Raw genomic sequence first — 12,012 nt, forward strand, 5'->3', positions numbered from 1 at the left:
TTTAATTTTTCCAGCAAAACTCGTAATTTTTTTGATTAACATCCTCCATTAAAAGTGTGACCAACCAACAAAGAAATTCGTCATTGATCCAAACAAACTATAAAGGAAAAGAAAACGCAAAACGAACAATATATCATCAAAAGCAATATTATTAATTATATATGATCAGTTAAATTATAGAATTATATATATATAATTGGTATTAAAATTGCATATTGTATTCAAGATATCGAATGTCAAAGAAAAAAAGTAAATATCGGTGAGTATTAATTATTTAATTAAAATTACATGCATGGGCGGCGGTGAAGACGAAAAAATCGAGGAGCGAGCTAGTTTCTTTAAAAAAATTTTAAAGCTTTAATGGTTTACGATCGATAATTCACGAGCCAAATATTATTAATTTCATGAACAAGATCAATCGAATTTACAGTCCGTGAACATATATATAAACAACAACAATAATAGTTAATCATATTGATTGAAAATAGTAATAACTATTTTTCAACATATATATTTCAATTAGTATTTTTTATTTTAATACTTTAAAATAGTAAATTTTCACACTTAATAAAATTTTCTGAATCCGTCTCATGTATAAATTAATATTAAAAATATATGTTACTCATAAATTTCTCTTATCTACAATATGTCGAATAACACGACACCACTCTATGTCATGTGGCCGCCCAAAAAGGTCATCATCCAATTTAAAATTTGATAATTTGACGTCTTACCTAAACTGCGTCCTTTATTATCATTATTATAATTTATATACATGTTAATTCATTTCCTAATAATTGCTATGTAATCTGAACAATTATTGCAATTGGTAAGCAATCAGGATTATTTATGAGAACAATATTAAATCCATGTATTTACCAACAAAACGATGTAGAAATGTGATTCACAAAGCTTTGGAAATTTACTCATTACTTATGGACTCTAAAAAATATATTCTATATTACATAATATATATATATATATATATCCATTAATCTTTTTCCAAAATATATTTTCTCTATGTGATCGTGATTTCTAAAGAAAATAAAAATAATAAAATAAAAACCAAATCATTGGTTCTTGATAATTATATGTTCATGATTTGCTCTTATTATCAATTGTCTATCTAGTCTTGTGTGTGTTAATTACACCTCTTAAATCTTAATATTTTGTTCCGATTGAATTTTAACCGTTAGTTCAATGTTAATAGTTCACCATCAAGCCATGTGAGGACCATGTAACTTCTAATTTTCTCTCCCAAATTGAACAATCAATATCATAATTCCATCTCACTCTGCATCATTTTAAGATCTAATCTCAGGGTTTAGTTTATGGGTGAAATTAGACATTATGGATGCTTATCGTTCAATTTAGGAACAAATAATAAGGTTGTGTGGTTTTCACGTGTCGTTGGTCGTCAAGTCTTAATATGAACTAACGATTGAGATGAAATTGTGACGTAATCTAAAATTATGAGATATAACTAATACAAAATATAAAGATATAATTATAAATTATAAAAAAAATAATTTTTTTATACGAAATTTTACTTTATATAAAATCGTATTGTATTAAAATGTACTCTATATACATATGTCACATGCCAAAATTGACTAATATTTGGGTTCTATTACATATAAACATCATCATGGGTGCCAGCAACTAAAAATTTAGATTCCTTGGTTAATGATGTCCACTCAATCCTCATCAGAATCCCATTGCCACCAATGTAATGTAATATAATACAATGTAATAAAATATAATATAAAAATTAACGATACAATAATATCAACAAATCCCAAGTATTCTTTTTATCCTTCGTTTCTTCATCTCAGGTGAAAATGGAATTGGGGCGAAGATAATTGGAGTGATCCGATACCCCACAAGCATAAGTCGTTTTGGTGGGTCTCTCCTCAATCAATTGGACTCTCGGAGGAAAACGACTCATGTGGTTATCGATTTATGTGTTATTGTTGAATTCTTCTTTTCCTTCAAGCAATAGAATTCTTGAATTTACTGCCATTGATTTTTTTGGAAGAATAAACAAAGGGTGTCTCGGTCTCTGCAGCAGCATACTTGATTTGATCGTATTATTATATTACCCATTTCAAGAAACGTGAAAACTTATCTCTCCCGTTTCTTTCTATTCCCCATCATCGCCTCCTCTAAATCTAATCATCGGCTATCTTATTACGAGGTATGGAATTTCTGTTCGTTGGCTTTTTATTGATCGTGGGTTTTGATTTCCTTTTTAGAAGATTGAGTTTTGTCCGATTATTGGATAGGTTATTTGAATTTCTGTTTGATTTTTTAATGAATTCAGACAAGTATCAAGAAGATCCCAGACAATTTTGATACGGGATTCGGAGCGGCTTGAAATTGATTTTTTACTGTCTTTAACTTTGATTTGTTTGTTAAAATGTTTCTTATCACAAAGAAAACTCACCTGAAAAAGATTATATATCGTCTTTACTAAAGTTCAGTTTGGAAGGCTGATTTTGAAGTGTTTTAAGCCCATTACCGTTAATAGGCACACACAGCCTTCTTCGAGTATCCCATTACTTGCATCATTTGATGAGCTTTCGCATCGCCTTTGGGCGGTGGTTTCTCGATCAACTATCTGAAAGATAGTAAATCAGAAGCGTTTTCTTCTTCTCTTAAGATATTTCTAGTTAGAGGAAAATCTCACTCCTAAAAGAGCGAGAAAGAAAGCACTTTCAAAGAAGCAAGGGACGAGAGGGTATCAAAGATAAAACCACTGTTTAGAAAGATAGCAGCCAGTTCAACTAAAGAGCTCATTATCTCTATCCCACTTCGAACTCCAAGTGTGTTGCGCAGTGGAATTTTCAAAGCCCGGGAGTTTGTTCTGTTGTAATTACATTAAAAATCCTTTCTTGACACAATTGTTGGACAATTACTTGAAAAATGACTACTAGAAGCATCAAGACTATACAATTATACCCTTTTTGCAAGGTTTTATTGCGATCAAAACCCGAATCCGTCGACCTTTTCACCCAAATTTTCTGCCCATTCGTTGATTTCTTGCTCCTTAGGACTTGGGTAAACTCGATTTTAGGTCTTAACCGAATTTTGGGACTTGTTAGGTGCTATATTTGAACCAATTGGAGTTATTGATAATTTTTCAAAATTTATTTGGAATTAATTTCGAATTTCCATATTTATTGAGCTGGGATGTTCGAAGTTTAGAGTTGTTTAAAGCATAATTTGGATGTTTAGATGTGTTAGAATTGTTATATATTAATTTCAGGAATTATTGTCAAATTTGGAAAATTTCAGAATATTAAAGTTGGGTATTTCGACTTTTAGAGTCGTAAATTTGATATGTGGACATTGATAGGATGTTGTGATATGAAATATGAATTTTTGGAATTTTAGTTCGATTTTCAGAATTAGTTTCGATAATTCTTGGATTATGTAAATGAAATAGGAATTAATATGAAATAAACGATTTTTTACGAGATTGGATTCTTCGAGAGATACTTGAGATAATTTATGTGGTAAATTAGGTGTTGGTTGAGGTACGTATGAACTGTTCCTATTACGACATATATAATGACGAGTAATTATTAAGTATCTTGTAATAAGTTGTGACGTGCTTTATGTGTTTACGTGGATTATATGACTACATTCACACAATTATATCGATTGTTAATGTGCAGAATTGAGAATAATCCGTATTTTCTTTTATAAAATAAAATTCTCATTTTATTTTAAATAACTGTTTATTGGAAAATGTTAAGGTATATTCATCAATTATATTTGTCGTAATTGTACTAGTTCATCGTAGCTCATGTTGCCCTCAATGCTACGTGCGTGGGTGAGCGACGATGATATGATATATGTTGTGTTCTTGTCACGGGTGGCCACTGATATTGTTGTGATAATCGTTTGGACTCCATTTGGTATCCTTTATTCCATTGATACCTATCAGACGTTGCATTTCATTGCATATTACTTGATTATATTTAATGTCTATTACATCCGTCGTAATTTTATTAGTTCGTCATACTGGGGTCCAACCCCTGTTTTTTTTTTATGTTGTGGTTGTTTGTGACCCAATGCAGATCGTCCAAAGGGATTTGACGCCTACGGTGGAGTGTCATCTTGTGCGCCCAGTAAGACGAGTTGTGTTGTTGATTCTAGATATGTGTATTAAAATAGCTAGATATATATAATTTCCGGGGAGATGCTCGTTTATCTGTGCTGTTAGACTATGATGTTTTGAATTGATGTTTGTGTGATCGAGCCTTGCCGACTCTGTATGTGTTTAGCCCTGCCCATTGCGGTTATAAGTTTGTCAATTGGTGATATGACTCTATTTTCAAGTATATAATGTTAGTTGTGTTGTACAGGTTCTTGGGATGTCATACTCACGGGGAAATCATGCCAAAATCTCTGTAGGCCCAAAACAAAAATTTTTAACTAGATTTCGCTGTCTACATTAATTAATCTTGGTTGTTTGATCATTAATATTAATCAGGACATGGACGAGAAATCCCCATTGTTGCCCACTAAGCACGAGGAAGGGAGCGGGTTCGATGAATTTAATGGAGCTTCATTTACTGGGGCCGTGTTTAATCTGTCCACGACAATTGTCGGTGCTGGAATAATGGCATTGCCTGCGACCATGAAGCAATTGGGACTCATTCTCGGAATTGTCGTGATAATCTTCATGGCATTGTTGACAGAGACCTCAATTGAGTTTTTGCTTAGGTTTAGCCGAACTTCAAAGTCTGCATCTTATGGAGGACTTATGGGGGATGCATTTGGAAAGTATGGCAGGATATTGATTCAAATCTGTGTGTTAGTCAACAACATTGGTGTGCTTGTTGTGTACATGATTATCATAGGTATTTTTCTTGATTGAATTTTAGTAGCACAGGCATCTCCCCACAAATTTGTTAGTGAGCTTCTGTTGGGAGTTGACAAATGTCCCTTCTGTACTATGCGGCAGCCATGGCAACACATGAATTGAAATATAGTGTTTAGGCTACTGTATTTTTTAAATGACTTGAGTTGCACTGCTGTCATAAACTATAATTTTTGGTTTAAGTGTAGACACTCGAACCTAAAGCTTTTGATGAATTGTTATTAATTTTGTGAATGTTTGTAATGTTAAGGTGATGTGCTTTCTGGAACAACATCCGGAGGAGTTCATCATGCCGGTGTTCTTGAAGGCTGGTTTGGAGAACACTGGTGGAATACACGATTTTTTGTTCTTCTTATCACCACCCTCGTCATATTTGCTCCATTGGCAGGCTTAAAGCGAATTGGTGAGCCCCTTGTGTTTTTTTTTTTTGGCAATAGCTAGAAAGTTGGTACACACTTTGAGATAAGTTACTTGATAACGTGGTTTTTCGCCTTAATGAACCAAACCTGCATAAGCAATTTGACTTTTTCCGTGATTCTTGGGATTGAAATTTATGTTATGCTTTTGAAGTATTTTGTACTTCATATGTTTTACTCTTTCCTTTTTCTATATATTTAGTTGTCATATGAACTATTTTCCCGCCAAATACACGAATCACATTTGTCGAATTAATCCTGTATCAAGAATAACATAAGAATTTTCTTTTAATACTATTATGTGCCTTTGTTTACAGATTTTCTTAGTAGTTTATCGTCTCCTCTCATTTGTTGAAGTTGAAATGTCGATTGTTTTATTTATTTGTTTACAGATTCGTTGAGATACACATCTACTCTATCAGTTGCATTGGCTGTTGTATTTCTTGTCATTACTATGGGGATCACACTCTTCAAGTTGATAAATGGAACTGTTCTGATGCCTAGATTACTTCCAAATATCACCGATGTTACTTCATTCTTCAACCTCTTCACTGCAGTTCCTGTTCTTGTCACCGCATACATATGCCATTACAATGGTATGTAATCGATTCGTCAATTTCCCTTTTTGGGCCGTAATTCCCAGCTGTTTACTTTATGCTTTTACATTAGAAAGAACCATAAGTAAAATTTTGATAAATATGTAATGTAGAATGCCTCTTAAATTTACTTTGTTTGGAAGAACAACTCGGCTGTTTTTATAATCCAAATGTTTAATATAATAAGCCAGAGATTTATGTTCAAGTACTCAAGTTGAGATCCTTATAGAATCTTAGATGGCTTCTTTGAGATGGATACATTCTCTGTTTTGCAGTGCACACAATAGCCAACGAGCTTGATGATAACACACAGATAAAATCGGTTGTTAGAACTTCCATTCTCCTTTGCTCGAGTGTGTACGTGATGACAAGCATCTTCGGGTACCTCTTATTTGGTGAAGCAATACTTGATGACGTTCTTGCCAACTTCTCTACAGATCTTGGCATTCCATTTGGATCACTACTGAACGATACTGTCCGTGTTAGCTATGCAACCCATTTGATGCTCGTTTTTCCCATTGTTTTTTATCCTCTGAGGCTAAACATAGATGGGCTCCTGTTTCCATCTGCTAGGCCGTTGGCCTCAGACAACTCCAGGTTTGCGTTGCTCAGTATTGGGCTCATTGTTGTCATCTTTTTGGGTGCAAATTTCATACCAAACATTTGGGACGCCTTCCAGTTCACTGGAGCTACAGCTGCTGTTTGCATTGGTTTCATCCTTCCTTCTGCGGTGGCACTCCGGTAAGTTCATTATTTGTGTCATGCCCCAGGCACACAATACTTAACAATGGGTTTTCTATAGTAGCTGATTCGCATCTGCACTCAATTTACAAAATGATTATAATTCAAATCGCCAATAGTGGTCATTTTTCGGTCATATAAAGCAAATCACACATGTTCCACAATCTGACGTGGGATGGAATATTACACTCTGAACCCCATTAATGTGTTGGATCATACGAGCTCAACTTGGTCCCACAATATTTATCCGCAAATAACTTCCAAGTTAATCGTGGCACTGTTCTTTTTGAACCAGGGACCGGTATGGGATAGCCACGAAGAAGGACAAGATCTTATCTATATTCATGATTGTTTTAGCCATCTTCTCTAATCTTGTGGCGATATACAGCGACGCCTTTTCACTATTCAAGAAGAATTCACCAAAACGTGAATAATCGATCACCTCTATATTTACAAGCTAAAGACAGCCATTGTCAAAAATGGATCTGTTAACATAATCTGAATGAGATTGTTCTATCTCATTGAGATAAAATAATTGGATATAAAAGTGTGCAGGACCGGGAATCGATTGCTCCAGTACTCTGCAGCTCAACTTAAATGTTGAGTAGTCTTTCTGAAAGTGGAAGGTCCTTGTATTGTTTGTGTTTGCATTGTATTTTCGACGATTGTGTTGTACTCGGAATCATGAAATTAGATATGTATGTGTTCTGTTTCAACAGTTTGATTTCCCCACTTGGATTTGATATTTGTGCATCATGCGTTCTTAGAGGATTGTAATAAATAGATTTGATATAGAATGAATACGTAAGAAGTATCTATTATATTATTATTATTATTATTTTTCGTTTGTCTCAATGTAGTTTAATTTCTATATTTAATCATTTTTTGTTTTTTTATTAATATATACTTATTAACTAAATATTTAAAAATGTGCATCATTTTTTAATGAATTAAATAAGTAGAAATGTTCAAACTTCGGATAAAATTAAAAAAACCGAAAATCCAAACCGAAGAAATCAAATACTGAAAAGCGAAATTTGAAATTCTGATTTAAATGTTAAAATCGAAATTTATTTGGTTCGGTTTCGGATTATATATATATGTCAAAAGTGAACATATAAAAAAAATCGAAATTTTATTAAATTAATAATTTTATCAATATTTTTATTTATATTATATATATATTACGAGATAATATCTAGTTAATAAAGAATCATTTTTAATAATTTTTAGTCGATTGTTGTTTATTTAAGTTATCAAACTTTGAATTTAAAGGATTTACAAAGAATATGAAAAAAAAATAACATATTATATTTTATAATATATTTAGGCTACGTTTAATTTGATAGATGAGATTGTACAAGGATAAATAGGATATGAAGTGGTTAAGAAAAAATAATAATATGTTTAGTTTGATGGATTAAATTTGAGATTGATTTTTTTTTTCTCTTTTCACCATGTACAGATTTATAATCCCTTCTAAAATTTAGGATTAAGAATTATTTGTAAATCCCATTATTAACGGACTTAAGGATTTATAATTATTTTCAATTTTGCAACTAAATATAGGATTAATCAGTATTAATAATGTAATCTCTCATTTATCAAGGCAAATAAACACAACCTTATAATATTAATTAAAATAATTGTATCAAAACCGAAATGACCGACTGAAATAATCGAACCGTTTTAGAAGAAAATCGAACCGAAGGAAAACGTTTCGGATATCGAATTATATATTTTTAAAACCGAAAATCGAAAAAATCGAAAATCGAATCGAACCGGCCAATGAACAGCCCTATAAAGAAGGATAAGAACAGTGTTCTAAAAAGTGCAAAAAAAGTGCCTCTTAAGCGAGATTAAGCGGCGCTTTTCGCGAGATTAAGCGTGAGCAAAAATGTTCTTTTTGGACAAAAACGTGGAAAAAGCGGTCAACCATTAAAAAACATAAAATTTTCAAATAATATTTAAGTCGATTTTTTTAAAAAAAAATTTAACTTTAAATTTTATTTTAAATAATAAATTTTTTATTTAAAAAAAAAACTTAAAAGACATCAAAATTAAATTTGACTTGTACAATACTTTTATTTGCGATTAAGCAAAAGTCTTACTAAGATAATTTGTGATTTTGAAAATTACGTTTTTTTATAACTTGAAAATTTATGTAAATTGAGGGTGTTTGAGTGATCTTATAAGCTCTTAAAAACAACTTATAAGTTGTTTCAGAGCTTATAAACTCTTCAAATTTGTTTGGTAAAATTTTTGTCAAACAACTTATAAACTGTCAAAATAAGTTGTTTGACAGCTTATAAGCTGTTTTTAAAAAAAGTAAGGTTACCCCTACTTTTTTAAAAAAGATCTTATTTTGATATTTTAGTTCTTCATATTATCCTTATGTGTTTTATAAAATTCCCACCATGCCCTCTGTCAATTTTTTGTACATAATTTATCAAATTTTTTTCTAAATTAAAATAAAAAATAGTTTTATTTTTTTAATATATGTTTATTATTTAATGAAAAATTTAAAACTATTTTTGTATATATATTATTATTTACATTACTTTCATATTATTATACCCTATTTGATAATTTTGACAATAAAAAGATCTTTTAATACCAAACACATCATATCTTTTAAGTTTTTTAAAATAAGTTCACCCAAATACTTTAACAGCTTATTTTTAAAACAAGATCTGATAGCTTATAATCTCCTAAAATAACTTATATAATTAAATTTATATAAAAAATGATAAGCATTTTTTCACACTTAACCTTGTGAAGCTTGGAGGCTTCCACAACGCTTCGTGCTTTTTAAAACATCGGATAGAAGGAATGGTGTCAGGCCAGTTAGTGAACTGTGCAAAATCTTCAATATCATTTAGTTCGAATGTTCCTTAAAAAATGAAAAATATCTTTAGTTTTTTGAATGCATCTACTCGGGGCCAACCCAAGTTATATTTAGCGTAGTTTGTTCGCAACTCAGGATCGGATCCGTGTAAGATTATGAATTGGTTCAGGTGTTCAAACAAAGATTTGTGTTGACCCATGGCTGCCCGATTCTGATAATCCATTTGTGGAATCCGAGGGTCTTTTAGAGATTATCTGAGATTGACAATTGTTGAATCCATTTATTAATGAGAGAGATCGAAATTTGATTCTTTCTATTCCATTGAGCAGACTTCCTCGGGATGATTGTTGGATTTGGGGTGATGACTAGAGGATTCTCATCATCCTCGTACTGTTGTTAATTGAAAATTGGTTTGGTCTTTAAAAATTCCTTCTAAGGTTCGGAATTTGATAATTTGGAGAAGTTTATCAAATTGTTTACCAACTCTAAAGGCATTGAAACATCGTCAAGTACATGTCACTGAATGGTTTCCTCTTTGCCATCACCAGCCGGAAGATGGGATACATGCGTTAATCTCTTGTCCAGTAATGTGAAATGTTTGGAACCTCACATCTGTTGGTTATTATCGCGGATCAACAACAAATCTTTGTGAATGGTGGAGTAACCTTGTCCATGATAAATATATGTGCGATGTTGAAATTACGTGTAGTGACCCTCTCCGGAATCACCGACTAATCAAACTTAAGAATTTAATAAATATCTTCAAGCACAATAATTCAATTAATAACCAGCGAAAACTAAAACGATTCAACAACCAACCGGGGGAATACAACTAGTATTGAAATAAACTAAAATAACTAATATACAACCTGATCGAAAGACAGTACTAAAAATCCACAAAGAAAAACCTGGTACGGAAACAAACCCAACACCGCAGTAGTTCAACGATAGCTACATCCCGGTCTATCCTACCTAAGCTCTGCCCCGTGGCAACATATCAACATTGTCTATCTAGTCCAATCCTATAAGCAGATAATAACCATATCACTTATTGCTTACTAAAATCCTTAACGAGACTAATAGCTACTCACTGAAACTAATTAGAGTCTAGACTTATACATGCGTCCGTTGTTACTTCTTTGATGACGATGGACTCAATTCAAGGAAAAACTCTGCTACGATCCCAGTAGCGCCTCGCTATCGACTGGACCTCAACACGACGCTAAAAAACCTTCCAAATCAGCAAGAAACAAGAGAGAGAATTGTGAATTGGTAATGGAAAGTGAAGCCCTCGGCCTCTATTTATAGGCAACGTTTGGAACTACCGATCTCACGTTCAGAGCTTCCAAACGGACTTTAAATCTTCCGATCTCCTTATCGGAGCTTCTGATCTCTAGCCACCGATTGAGTGTCCCTGATTGGACAATACACTGCTCTCGACGGAGTTCGGAACTTCAGATCTATCTCACATCAATTCACCAATCAGAAAGACCATACTTTCTTATCTAAAGGTGATCGGATCTTCCGATCATGGATTCGGAGCTTCCAAACTCACCCTCTGACTTCGAAGTACAACACTGCTTCCGAACTACTCTTTGGAGCTTCCTAACTATCGAACACTTGAAGTCCTTGGAACTATTTTCGATCGACCTGAATCCAATTTTTGACTCCTTAAATCCAATTAGGAGTCCCTTAATCATGTTTTGACCAATTAAACATGTTTATACAATTGATTAAGTTAATTAGAAAATCGGGCTACTACATTACGACAACGATCATGTGGAGTATATGGCAATAGTGGTCAAGGCAACCTCCTATGCGGTAAGCGGACCTCAACCACCCTTCCTGGGCATCAGGCGGCCCCAAGCTATCCGGCAGGCGAGACGGACAGCCAGGCGGTCAAGGCGGCAATGGCGGGAGCTCGGGCGGCTAAGGCGGCCAAGGTGGTCAACCATTCATAAATTCCAGTCAATTAATTTTAAAACCTAGTCAAAGTCAACCAATTTTAAAACCTTAGTAATTTTAAAATCACAATACACTTTATTTTTATTTTCACTTTTTCTTCCAAGTGTTCTCACCATCAACAACTAGGCTCACACGTCTTAAACCGCTGGCCAGAAAGCCTTTAGGTTAGGTTTGTATATTTAACATACTTTTACATAATTTTCCAGATTTTGTTATTTCAAATTTCAAATTTATTGTTTTTTTTTCTTTTATTAATGGTTGAAGATCAATGGCGGAAAAATACAAACAATCGGAGTTGCAATTTAAGCCAAGTCCAATGATATTGTTTAGAATTATGGGGTGTTGTATAATAAAGAAAAAAAGAATTGGATCACATCAAGTTGTGTAAGAGGCTTAATAAGGGAGGAGTTTATAGGATGAAATGAGGATGTAAATGAACCAAGCCGTTCGTGAGCTATTTGAAGCTCAATTCGATAAAATCTTGTTTGAGCTCGTTTAATGAAGCTCGCTAAGATAAACGAGTGAAGCTCGAGCTTTACGATATTCGACTCGTTA

General features: G+C 33.0%; 1 protein-coding gene across 2 annotated transcripts; it reads left to right on the top strand.

Annotated features, from left to right (window-relative positions):
- Positions 1 to 1,811: 1,811 nt before the first annotated feature.
- On the top strand, positions 1,812 to 7,487 carry LOC140887161 (amino acid transporter AVT6A-like). Of its 2 annotated transcripts, XM_073294232.1 has the most exons (8): positions 1,813 to 2,197; positions 4,086 to 4,136; positions 4,374 to 4,418; positions 4,502 to 4,871; positions 5,142 to 5,294; positions 5,700 to 5,903; positions 6,179 to 6,644; positions 6,940 to 7,487. In XM_073294232.1, the coding sequence occupies exons 3-8, from the start codon at positions 4,383 to 4,385 to the stop codon at positions 7,076 to 7,078; spliced, it is 1,368 nt and encodes a 455-aa protein (XP_073150333.1). In that variant the 5' UTR covers positions 1,813 to 2,197; positions 4,086 to 4,136; positions 4,374 to 4,382; the 3' UTR covers positions 7,079 to 7,487. The 2 variants fall into 2 exon arrangements, with proteins under 2 accessions (XP_073150334.1, XP_073150333.1); XM_073294233.1 differs by lacking the exon at positions 4,086 to 4,136 and having other exon boundaries at positions 1,812 to 2,197.
- The last annotated feature ends 4,525 nt before the right edge of the window (positions 7,488 to 12,012 follow it).

The sequence above is a fragment of the Henckelia pumila genome, chromosome 3 (genome assembly GCF_033568475.1).
Source record: "Henckelia pumila isolate YLH828 chromosome 3, ASM3356847v2, whole genome shotgun sequence".
Classification (NCBI taxonomy): Eukaryota; Viridiplantae; Streptophyta; class Magnoliopsida; order Lamiales; family Gesneriaceae; genus Henckelia; species Henckelia pumila.